This window comes from Lytechinus pictus, chromosome 10, assembly GCF_037042905.1.
Source record: "Lytechinus pictus isolate F3 Inbred chromosome 10, Lp3.0, whole genome shotgun sequence".
Lineage (NCBI taxonomy): Eukaryota > Metazoa > Echinodermata > Echinoidea > Temnopleuroida > Toxopneustidae > Lytechinus > Lytechinus pictus.
Window position 1 is genome coordinate 25,405,124 of NC_087254.1, and position 13,622 is coordinate 25,418,745.

The window sequence follows — 13,622 nt, forward strand, 5'->3', positions numbered from 1 at the left end:
GTTTCATGTCACATGACCAAGGTCAAAGGTCATTTAGGGTCAATGAACTTAGACCATGTTGGGGGAATCAACATCAAAATCTTAACCTAAGGTTAAGTTTTTGAAATGTCATCATAACTTAGAAAATATATGGACCTAGTTCATGAAACTTATACATAAGGTTAATCAAGTATCACTGAACATCCTGCATGAGTTTCACATCACATGACCAAGGTCAAAGGTCATTTAGGGTCAATGAACTTTGGCCGAATTGGGGGTATCTGTTGAATTACCATCATAACTTTGAAAGTTTATGGATCTGATTCATGAAACTTGGACATAATAGTAATCAAGTATTACTAAACATCCTGTGCAAGTTTCAGGTCACATGATCAAGGTCAAAGGTCATTTAGGGTCAATGAACTTTGGCCAAATTGGGGTATTTGTTGAATTACAGCCATAAATTTGAAAGTGTGTTGGTCTAGTTCATAAAACTTGGACATAATAGTAATCAAGTATCACTGAACATCCTGTGCGAGTTTCAGGTCACATGATCAAGGTCAAAGGTCATGTAAGGTCAAAGAACTTTGGCCACATTGGGGGTATTTGTTGAATTGCCATCATATCTCTATAAGTGTATTGGTCTAGTTCATAAAACGTGGAAATAAGAGTAACCAAGTATCACTGAACATCTTGTGCGAGTTATAGTAGTTTTCAAAATCAGCACTGCTGCTATATTGAATCGTGTGATGCAGGTGAGACGGCCAGAGGCATTCCACTTGTTTGTCTTTGGATTACACTAAAAATACGAATTCAATAGTTGTAATCATCTTCTGTTTTGTTCTCTATAATATGACCTAAGTCCTAACATTTTGCACTAAACATTTTATGAAACTTTGCTTGTAAATTTTTCCAAATGACTTTCTAAAACTGATCGTCCGGACACACAACAACTGGGTATACATGTAGCTGACGTAGGTATACGTACCGGTAGGCGGTATGGTACCTGCACATAAATCGATGAGGGTATCATAATTGCATGATTCCGTAATTTGGATGACGATGATGACGACGACGACAACGATGATGATGCTGTATTGATGATGAATGATTAATGTAAAAATTGTAATGATGATGCTGGATGATCATGTCTGATGATGATGATTGATAATGATGATGATGATGAAATCGAAGATGATGATGCACCAGTGCATGATGATGGTGATGATAGTGATGATGACCACGATTGGTGATGATGGTGATGTGGATGATGATGATGAAATTAAAAGGGGATGAAGATGGTGAAGATGATGACAATGATGGTGATGATGATGATGATGATGGTGAAGATGATGAATTGGTGATCCACAGCATTTAGGTGAGGTGGATAAAGCAGGATCGGGGGGGGGGGGGGAGGGGGCCACTTACATTGACGAGTGGATACCATGCGCGACACCAAAAAAGGATGTCTTTTTCAAGATAGGGCACGTTACGTACGTAACATAATAAGGGTGTCAAAAACACTAAAATAATGGAAAAGGGGTATCTATTTTGCTAGGAAAGCTATTATATGTGTTAAGGGTCGAAATTGTGAGGGTATAAAAAAAAATGTTTTATAAAGGATGTACTTTTGCCCCAACAGTCAATACTACGTGTTTAGAGTACGATTTGCACGAGGTGTGGGAGGTGGGCTGTACTTAATCCAATGATGTAGGTAAAGGTAAAACCGACGACCAATGTCGTGACTGTAATAAGTAAAATATCGCTGTACTTGTTTAGGGGTTCAATTCAGGAAATACTTTCCAAGAGTATCGTTTGGTTTCCAATACTTGTTAAGGGTAGGGTTTCACACGCCAGTACTTGTTATTTGTTAAGGGGTACATTTTCAGAAAATACTTGTTTAGGGTGCTTTTTGAGACCCCATGGTCGCGCATGGTATCCACTCGTCAATGGAAGTGCCCCCCCCCCCCCAATTAGGTTATTTATTAAAGAGGGTAAAATGCCTTGTCGTAGTTTTGCATGATTCAGGGGCATCCAGTGACCAGGCAGATCACAATTGTGATCGCTACTTCGGATTGGAGAAAGCAAAGATGAGTGTTTAGAAATCAGCATAATTGGTGACTAGATGTTCTGAGATATTTTAAACCCCTTGTAGTTTTGTCAACTATTTATTTATTTGAGGCAGCTGTTATTTAACAAAGGTTGGAGATCCAGATCATTCATATAATCACCTAGAAGAGTCACACCAGCAACTGGATACTTCACTCAGAGACTATTGATATTTAGGTGATGATGATGCATGTATGTAGATCTGAGTTGCCATTTCTAGGGGGAAATAGACCATACATTTATACAGAAATTATGCGTGATAAAGAACATGGCAATAATGGGTCAGGTTTAGCAAACATAATTTCAATATCATCAGGCACATGACATAACATCCGACTCCACCACTGATTTGTTCACAAAGAAAACCATAAATGCATGTAAATGATCAAGTGTTGTGTCACAGTATTTTAGCCATGTTTCTGAGATTGTGATTACATCAACAGAATTTTATTGGACAACAATATCTAAGTCATCATTTTATTGGATAGGGCTAAAATACGGAAAACAAATTATATCGACATCTGGGTTCCTTTCTTAAAATCTTTATTAAGTTTCTTTGATTGGTTGTATTGTGTCTAGTGTTGGTACGTTGGTTATGGCAGATCCTCATACCAATGATAACCGGTATTTTATTAGTGTCATGCATTTCAGATGTTGCAAAGTTTTCTTCCCCCTCTTTTTCATAGGCTTAGCTGATAATTGTAGGTTCTTGATTGTATTCCAATGAACTCGAAGTTTGGTATTCCTTTAATGTACATATATGCATTAATTATAGTACACAGTGTCACAAAAGTTACAAGATGATCAAAGCTAGGACATGATTACAGTGGCCTCTATACTTGTATATTCATTGAGGATTACGGTAAGCAGACAATTTAAGTTCCAAAGAAATTCCAAACTGATGATTCCTTGATGACTGGTTCACAAAAGCACTGGTTCACCAGAGCCTAGTGTTAGAGAGTGTTAGAGAGTCAAAAAATTTATAGCAAGTCCCAAATGCGCGCTGTTGATTGGTTGAAAATCAAGTTGCGCATGATTTTTAGAGTTGCAAGTGATTGCAACTCTTTCTGCAACGGGCCGCAGGTATACATACAAAGGTATGGTGCTTACACTCATGAACTTGTTCCAGTTGGAGTCAACTGATAACTCCAAATATCTGATATAACTGTCACAAACACGATCCTCCAAAGTCAGAACATCATAATGCACAAACTGGTTTCTAAATTGCAATATAAATATCTTCCATACTAATATAATTCATAAAAATCAGGAGATCTTAAAATACTGGTCTTTCTACTGCACATGAGGTACCCTATTATGTACAGTGTATTCTATACTGTATAGGTAAGCCTTGAAAAGTAAATCCATTTTGTATAATTCATGGTATATGTGTATAAATTTCTTTTCTGAATGTTTTGATAGAGCTCTGCATTTTCAAGTTGAATATTTGGCCTGTGTAGTCCATTCATCCTGTATGGGATCTCTTTTCCTAGGAAATAATCAAGTGAAGATGGTCTACTACATCACACTCTCTGTTGTTCTTGTAATCTGCACCGGTTGCCAAGGAAATGTTGGTAACAATGAAGGTACATTCTTGGGAGATGCTGCCCACTTCTTGCCTCCTGGGAATGTCTTTGAGAAGGAAGCATCCATGCAGAATGTTTCTGAAGTTTGCCTGACAGATTTGATGAAGCTCTTTTCAGGAGATCCCAATTTGTTTCAAGGTGAGCTTTCAGCTGACTGGTCAATGAGTCCTTAAGCCCCAGTCACATATAGACCCCGGACCACCCCGGACCACCCCGGATCTGATCCGGGGTGGTCCGGGGAGAGATCCGTGTTGGCGCCTTGGGCATCCTTGGAGGTCCGGGGTGGTCCGTGTTGGTCCTTGAACGTCCGGGAGGCCAACACGGCAGTTTTTGACTGTCAAAAACATCCGGCGTCATCCGTGGACTGCCGGGTTGGCAAAGCCATCCGGGATGGTCCGTGTAGCTGCCGTGTAGGTCCGTGTGGCTGCCGTGTGGGTCCGTGTAGCTGCCGTGTAAGTCCGTGTGGCTGTCTGGAGTATCCTTGGCAGTCCGTGTTCTTTTTTCCCATCAAATCTTTACAACGCTATTTACTTTATGAACTTTTCAGTAGTTGTTAAACAGTTGACACAAACATGCTCAATTTATTTATGATTAAATGGATGATTAAATGATTCATGATATTTTCTTACGCTTTGGATATTGGCCCCAACCTAATATTTGTAAACTTAGTGCATGTATGAATATTTTTTTTTCTAATATTTACCCCAACTTTGTCTGTTATTATTATTTCACATTTCATTTTTTTTTAATATGTTATATGTATATAATTTATGTAATGTACCTGTTACATCGAAATTGTACATTAAGTGTTATACTACTGCCCTGCATCGACAGTTATGCGTCATGACCTGGGCCTATCTTAATTTGTATTATGTTTTCTATTGACTTTGTAAATTTCTTTCCTTTATTGTGATTTCAATAAAGTGATATCAAATCAAATCGAAATTAAATTTGTCGTTCAAGATTTAAAGTACTTAACAACTACTTTTAAAACAGTAAACTGTGTTGTATAAAAAAAAAAACAGCGTTTTTACTGGTTAAGGAAGTTTTGAGTTTTGATATATTTTTTAAAAACAACATAATATAATGTTGCGACAAGGATGATAAAAAAATAAATAAATAAATAAATAAAAAAATTAAATAAATAAATATCAGCTCATTATTATGAACAGATTTTCATTTGCCGTGCTGGTCAATATAGCTGCCGTGTTGGTCCTTGAGCTGACGTGTTGGTCCGTGTAGCTGACGTGTTGGTCCGTGTAGCTGACGTGATGGTCCGTGTTGCTGACGCGTTGGTCCGTGTTGGTCCTTGTAGCTGACGTGTTGGTCCGTGTTGCTGACGTGTTGGTCCGTGTAGCTGACGTGATGGTCCGTGTTGCTGACGTGTTGGTCCGTGTTGCTGACGTGTTGGTCCGTGTAGCTGACGTGTAGGTCCGTGTTGCTGACGTGTCGGTCCGTGTTGACGACGTGCTCTGCCGGCATGGTCCGTGTAGATCCGTGTGAAGCTGCCGTGTTGATGCCGTGTTTACAGTCATCCGGGGCAAAGCTATCCCGGACCTCCCCGGATCATGCCGGCATTGCCGTGTTGATCCGTGAGGATCCGTGTCTATATGTGACTGGGGCTTTAGCGCGGGAAGGGAGGGGGGGTGGGCTCTCAGGACAAATTGTACAATGCTTATGTGTATTTTTTGCATGGAGTCCAAGCCCCAAGGTTAAATTGTGCAGAGCTTTCTATGGTTTCAACCTATAAAAGAATGAGATGATTTTCTAAAAACTTGTAAATGCATGTATACATAAAAAAATAAGAATATTCAAGACTTGCATTGATATTGACAATGGGATGGAAGTTTTTTTGTGATTATTAATTTGTTTTCACACCAATATCTTTCAGTTGTGGATTCATTTGGAAAGCCGACGCCTGGTACTCTTGTTGGGAACACAGCATGGATTGGTCATTATGACGAGTGCATGAATATCACCGATTTTAGATACTGCCTTGTTGATATGGGACTCAACATCACATTAAGTGCTAACCATACTTTGGTGAGTTGAAAAATTATCATTCACCTCTGTATATATTTTAATCCAAAACAAAAGCGATCATACTCTATCTAATAGCTGTTGATATTAAAAAATGTGTCTTGGTATACAGAGAGAAATCATGATTTAATTGATGCGCTTGAAGGGGGAGTTCATCCTTATTAAAGTAATTTTTAAAGCAGAAAAGTGAGAGAAGATGTTTAGGTTTTGTCAATAACCAATCAAGGAGTAACAGAGATATCGATTATAAATTTTCATATTTGTGAAGTCAGATCAAGGAGATATCACTCTCCTTGGTCAGATAAATTTACAGTGTATGCCTACATGAGCATGATACAGCTAAATTCATTCATTGAATTTTTTTGGATGCGATGCTAGTAAAACTGTTTTTCAAAATTTCAAAGGTCTGATATAGCTTTATACATGTATGTAGATTCTCAGGATATTTTGGGACTAGGTTGTCCTCAGCTCCTGTTATTACTACTTATTATGAAGTGCAATGTAAATACCATCATTTGCATATTTATTTTGTTCAAATTACCAGTAATGCTCTAGTCTGTTTTATTCATGAACATATACAATGCTTTTAAATAAAAAAATGTGTTTCAGTTGACAATGTAATAATCGTGATCTGTTGTTATTAGCTTTGGGTGACAGAGCCATAATTATTTTGTTGAATATCACTTTCAGACCCTACCAATCAATTGGGGAGTGTGTGCTCCTATTACCTGCCATGAAGATGACATACAGAATGGGCTTGAAATCTTCTTAGGTAAATACAGTATGCCATCCTTGCTTGAATTTTATGGCACTTTCATACAAGAATTAATTTTCATGTTGCTAACATTAATTTCATTTTTGTTATGTACATGAGTTGTGTGCATTTGATGATCAAATGATGATTGATTATTAAGAAAAGGAAAGAGTAAGAAAACGTAGATGAATGTATTTATCTAGTGTATTTGTTGATTGTCATACATACATGTTCGACTCCCCCTCCCCCTTTTGACTTGATCTAAGTGAAATTCTTAAGAAATTATATCTTGATCTTTTTAATGTTGTAAGAACAGTTGTAAGAGCAGTCTTTTTACTTTATTAACACCTTAAAACCCCTTTACCAAATAATACTTTAATCGTCCTAAAAATATTGCAAGTGGTAGCATGGAGCTAGCTCCATGGTAGTAGAATAGGCTTTGGTAGAATAAGAACTAATAATGTAAAATAAAACAAGTAAAAATGCCAATCTTTTCCCAATATTGATTTACTAGAATTCGATTATCATGATAATATGTTCATGAGGAAAAACAATTTTTTTTATCATTGCAAAATAGAGTATGAATTCATTATTCTCTTATGAAAATTACTCATGCATGTTTACATTTGGTGCTGTGAAATCATATGAATGAACTTCTTGAATGGCAGTCAATATGTCTGAGTACCTCTTATCTGAAATTTACGACTTCAGACAATAGATAAAATGATGTCTGGTTGATAAGAGGTCAGAGTACATGTTGCCCTTGTTCAAATATATATTTTTTTTCATTGAATGCAAGTACTGTACATCTTGGTGTTTTATGGTTTGCATTCATTCATCATTATATGACACCTAGATAGATCCTTGCGATTTGATTGGTTGTTTGATATCGTTCATTTAGCCCATTTTGCAATGACGTCATCAACCGTGCAATTTTGTATCCATTAATCGTGCAATTTCGGATCCATACGATTTTGTCCATTGGACGCGCGCACCGAGACAAATAAATACGCATGTTGTAATGATGTAACAATCAACAGACCGAACTCGCACTGCATGAGCATGTTTTGCATCAAAATTCATAAATTTCACATGAAAAAAAAAATCTATTTTTATGTGTCATATAAACCAAATAATGAATGTTTTTTTCATTCGTGCAATGGACAGAATACTTCATTCGGTGAAAGATGAAATAATGATCCATTCAACTCGGCTGCGCCTCGTTGAACGGCTGCGCCTCGTTGAATGGATCATTTCATCTTTCACCTCATGAAGTATTCTGTCCATTGCACTCATAAACATTCATTATTTGTATATTATATGATACCTAGATAGATCCTTGTGATTTGATTGGTTGTTTGATATCGTTCATTCAGCCCATTTTGCAATGACGTCATCAACCGTGCAATTTTGGATCCATACGATTTTGTTCATTGCACGTGCGCACCGAGACTGCAGCTCATGCTGTGGGCACCAGCAGTGCGCATGTTATAGTGATGTAACAATCAACAGACCAAACTCGCACTGCATGAGCATGTTTTGCATCGAAATTCATAAATTTCATATAAATTTCATATGAAAAAAGATCAATTGTTAGGTGTCACATAAACCAAATAATGATTTTTTTTTCATTCGTGCAATGGACAGAATACTTCATTCGGTGAAATATGAAATAATGATCCATTCAACCTCATGGAGTATTCTGTCCATTGCACTCATAAACATTCAATGGATCATTTGTATAATATAAAACTCATTTTTGGTTGTGTTGTTACCAATAGTAAAGACTAAGATTAAGTAAAGATTAGAGGTGTTGTGGCTCAGTGGATAAGTCTCCGGACTTTGAACAACAAGGTCCGGAGTTCAAATCCCACCACAGCACTCATGTCCTTTGGCAAGGCATTTATCTACATTTGCCACCTTCCACCCACGTGTAGTAAGGCCGGGGTAATAGTATGCATCGCTTAGAAACATTGTATTAAGTGTCCAATAGATAAGATGCCAAAATTAGTTGCATCCTGTTTAGTGGTCAGGTTTCAAAACCCCAGTTGATATTGTAACTTTTTTTAGTTTCATCAGTTTTTGTCTTGCCTGCATAGCAGAGCGAGACTATAGGCGCCGCTTTTCCGACGGCGGCGTCAACATCAAATCTTAACCTAAGGTTAAGTTTTTTAAATGACATCATAACTTAGAAAGTATATGGACCTAGTTCATAAAACTTGGACATAAGGTTAATCAAGTATTACTAAACATCCCGCCTGAGTTTCAGGTCACATGACCAAGGTCAAAGGTCATTTAGGGTCAATGAACTTAGACCATGTTGGGAGAATTATTTTCAAAATCTTAACCGAAGGTTAAGTTTTTGAAATGACATCATAACTTAAAAAGTATATGGACCTAGTTCATGAAACTTGGGCATAAGGTTAATCAAGTATTAGTGAACATCCTGCTCGAGTTTCAGGTCATGTGACCAAGGTCAAAGGTCATTTAGGGTCAATGACCTTTGGTCAAGTTGGGGGTATTTGTTGAATTACTATCATAACTTTGAAAATTTATGGATCTAGTTCATGAAACTTGGACATAAGGTTAATCAAGTTTTAGTGAACATCCTGCCTGAGTTTCAGGTCACATGATCAAGGTTAAAGGTCATTAAGGGTCAATGAACTTTGGCCAAGTTGGGGTTTTTTGTTGAATTACCATCATAACTTTGAAAAGTTATGGATCTAGTTCATGAAACTTGGACATTAGGTTAATCAAGTACCACTGAATATCCTGTGCGAGTTTCAGGTCACATGACCATGGTCAATGGTCATTTAAGGTCAATGAACTTTGGCCGTGTTGGGGGTATTTGTTAAATTACCATCCTAACTCTGAAAGTTTATGGATCTAGTTCATAAAACTTGGGATATATGAGTAATCAAGTATCACTGAACATCCCCTGTGAGTTTCAGGTCACAAAACCAAGGTCAGTTAAGGTCAATAAACTTAGGCCATGTTGGGGTAATTGTTGAATTGCCATCATAACTTTGTAAGTTTATGGATAGAGTGAATGAAATGTGGACATGGGTGTAGTTGACAAGTCTTAAGTCACCGTTTAAATGTATTTTATGGTCAATGAATGTGGTATTATGTCTTTATATGAATGGTGTTTTTGTGAATGATTATTTTACAGTAGTTTTCAAAGTTAGCACTGCTGCTATATTAAATTGCGTAATGCAGGTGAGACTGCCAGAGGCGTTCCACTTGAATCAACAATCAATTGCAGCATTTTTGTTTCCAGCCCATTCCAAGTTTGTAGTATTACAATTTTGCACCGCCTTGAAAGTCTTTCTACTATTTAACTGTTGTTGCTTTTTGCAGATTTTGATTCGAAGAAGATTTGTTAAGAGACTATTAACAGTAATCTTAAGAGGAACCCTGAGGTATGATGGGAAAGATCTATTGAAATAATTGGAATTTATGGAGAATGTTACTTTTGTAAGCTGAACGACGAAAGCCAAACCTTAAAGGGGCCATAAACTGTGAAAGCAAGCATGACCATATAGTGAAACTTTGGGATTTAATTTAAAAAGGAAATTAATTTGACTTTTGCAATTGCAGTAACAAAAAAAAAAAAACAGAGTTGAAAAAAAAAATGATTGTGAAGTATCGAATAAGGTATATTATGAGTGTGTGTGAGTAATGTGCATTGCTTTCCAAAATTGAGTGGGCTTTTCAAATACATAAACTTGATTAAGTATAAATCTGGATTCTTTAAATTGTTAGTCATATTTAGGGCATGCTGTATAAATATCACAGTTCATCATTTGACCAGGGAGCTGTTAGTACTTTAGACTAACAGTTCCTTGATTTGATTGTGCCACTGTTATTGAGACTATTCTTCAACAGACATCATGCCATTATGAGTCATGTTATTTGACCTTTCCAAACTGAACGTATTTGGATAGCTGATAGCCTAGGTGAATAGGGATAATTTTTACCATAACAAGAAAAATGCTTAATCATGATATGTACATATGATGTGGAGCTAAATGAACATGTACTGTAAAGTACATACAGCTTCTTGTACATTTTTTGGTTGTTTTTTTATAGATTATATCTTAGAATCTTTTTTCTTTATTTGGCAAAATTTTGATTTTCAAGAGACACTAGAGAGGTGCTCTTAGTACTGAGGTATAACTCGTGCATAAGTTATTTCTCTTAATTTTCCAAACTTTTTTCAAATAGGATGAATTATTGCTGTGCTATGGTCAATTTTCTTCTAATCCCTATTCCTGGGATTACTTGTGAACCGGTATATGGTTGCAAACTGGTTTTTAATTATGATTTGCAATGTTTTCACACCAAAGGATGTTTTAAAAAAAAATGTTGGTATAGTGGATGACTGCATGAACTAGGAATATATAGTGACCTTAAAGAGTAAATGGGTGCTTTTTTTAAATCATGAAATCTATATGCTTGTATAGCTCCAGTGAAAATATGAGCTTTGTTATTGGAATTCTTGATGTTTAACAAAAAAATGAATGTAATTGTAAAATATATTATTTCTCCTTTTATTTTCACAGCAGAAATTCTGCCCTGATTATCAACACATAAAAAACATTGCAATCAATTGCAATCTGCAGATCAAGTGTTCATTTATATACCTTTCTTTCTTGCAATGCCCTTTCTTTTTAAAATAAAAGAATAGCCTTGAAAAATAATTGCAAGACAACTATTGTTTTTACATTATTTGCTGTTTGTATGTTCTCCTAATCTACAGTGTAAATCTTGATTCTTTGTATCTGTATATATGTTTGTTACAATCAGCAATTAACTGATATGACAGAAAATGATATTCATTTTAATTTGTCCATATGAATAAAAAATAAACAAAAATTGGTGAGGAAGTTTGTGATATTATAAATACATTAGAGTATGTGTATTTCTAGAAATGCACTTTGAGCTGTATTCATGACAAAGACATTGCAGCTATGTTCAGACACAGGAAGGCCCAGGGATTGTTGTTTTGGTGACGAGGGGATGTTCTTTTGATTTTCAAAGTATATTGGATGCATAGTATGTGCTTGAGATTTACAATTGATTATTATGAAGTGTACATGGTTTGCTGTAGACTTATATTACAGCTACGAATTAAACTGATAGGGTACATTTGCCAGACTACCCAGGTTCAACTTCCCATTTATTTTCCTTACTTTGGTGTCACTCTAGAATTTATAATCTTTATATATTAAGAAGCATGACCCTTTTCTCTCTCCTCTCCATATTCTGCATACACATGAACCATATTGAAGCTGCTGGTAATAGTCAGGTTAGGATTCGTATTATTGAAGAAGAAAAAAATTTAGTGGAAAGTGGAAACTGGTTACTTTCCATTCTTTACTCAACATTTTATATAAGAAATAACAAGAAAATATGATGTTATCAAGATATATATGTCATGTGCCTAATTTTCTCATTTTGAACATGTATTCCACAAAAAAGAAAAGGCTTGGCAGATGATAGAAGTTAAATAGTATACACCATTTCAATCTTCAAGGAGTGTAGGTAAAACAAAGTGAAATGATATGTTACATGAAGGACAGAAATCACAGTGTAGAATACAATTGGAGATATGGATTGATAGAAATTTTTTTCTGATATCATATTTTTTTCTTCAGATTTACTGAATGTGAGCTGGATTGGATTAAAGGATGTTGCTGGCTCAGCAGTCCATTGTACAGAGAAACCCCATGCTGCTTTTAATGGCGGATTTATAGGAACATGGTATGTAATTTGAATATTGCATCATTCAAACAAAACCTGCATACATTTTTTTATAGTTCTGAAAATATATTTGCTATAATTAATGATGTAAGTACCGGTATGCTCTATGTTTCCCTTCCTCACACCTTTTTCTTTTCCTTTTCTTCTTCGCGTTCCTTGCTTTCTTCTTCATTTACATCTTCTTTTTCTTTCTTTTCTTCTCTTGCTTTTCCTTTTTCTTCTTTTTCTGCTCCATCTGTCCTTATCTCTTCCTGCCTTCTGTTTTTCCTTCTTTTCTTATCTTCCTCCGGGTCCTCCCCTCCTCCAGCTCCGCCTCATTTTTTTCTATACTTGTTCATGAAACATGATGTGAATAAACTGTAAAGAAGTCTTTATATGAAGTTTCTGTAGAAGTAGTATATTTAAATTTTCTCTCCTTTTAATTTTTTTTTCAGTGTTCTCGTTAGTATCCTGTCCATGCTCAGTATTGTTGGCACAGTACTAGACAAACACATCACCCGCAACCAAAGGCGGAGACCGTCCCTACCTCCGCTACCACATGGCACAGCTAATGGATCTAGTGGAGATCAGAGGCCATCTCAGAGATCAACTGATGCCTCTAGTATCTATGCCACTGTTGATAAGAGGAGGAGTAAAGACAATGACCCAGACTCTGTCTATGCTTGTGTAGATGACCTCAGGTCAGATAGGGAAAAAGGTGAAGAATTTCAAGGTCAATGGTCAAATGAAAAGCTACATCTGAGTTCCACTGATGGGAGTTATGGTTCTACAAGACAAAGGGAAGGGATTCATGAAAACAAAGTTGGGGATAGAGAGGTAAGAGAATCTTTGATAAGTGCATCCAATCGATATATGAGGGATTTTCCATTCCATGCAATAGAGGAAGTTTTTTTTTTTTAATTCAATATACATGTACAGACAGCAGAATAATGTGACTGATGGTTGCTTTGCATTGCAAATGAATTAGCTATTACAGTTTCTCCACTTGTACTCCTGTCTTTCTCCCTGCTTCATGCATTACAGAATGCAGACCTGCCAACCAGTATGTTTTTGGCGTATTTAGTACGTTTTTGCAACCAAAATACGGCAGTACGTTTTTTCTTTAAAAAATATGTTTTTGTATAAAAAAAAATCGTAATTTATTGAGAAAAATCATATATCTCTGTTTCATAAAACTTACACAAATATAGTTATTAGATCAATGTAATTTCAGGTAACTTGTTTTTTTTTAAATCATGTTGTTAAAACCAGGGTGAAATATACACATGTTTAAATGTTTTTTTTTTTCATCTGCAAGAGCAGTGCGCATTTTAGCTTGAATGCAGCTTGAGCGCCGCGATGAGCGAGTGCGCCACGCATTTTATTATGAAAAACACTTTTTTGGGGAA

The 13,622-nt window shown here is 36.1% G+C and overlaps 1 protein-coding gene across 1 annotated transcript in view; it reads left to right on the top strand.

Annotated features, from left to right (window-relative positions):
* The window catches only part of LOC129270382 (nose resistant to fluoxetine protein 6-like), a 35,363-nt gene that overhangs the window by 6,423 nt on the left and 15,318 nt on the right, over window positions 1-13,622 (top strand). Inside the window, exons 2-6 of the mRNA XM_064105662.1 lie at window positions 3,582-3,812; window positions 5,566-5,717; window positions 6,405-6,486; window positions 12,129-12,234; window positions 12,669-13,050. Of these exons, the coding sequence (XP_063961732.1) occupies window positions 3,599-3,812; window positions 5,566-5,717; window positions 6,405-6,486; window positions 12,129-12,234; window positions 12,669-13,050 (936 nt within the window). The 5' untranslated portion in view covers window positions 3,582-3,598. The remainder of the gene's footprint in view (window positions 1-3,581; window positions 3,813-5,565; window positions 5,718-6,404; window positions 6,487-12,128; window positions 12,235-12,668; window positions 13,051-13,622) is intronic.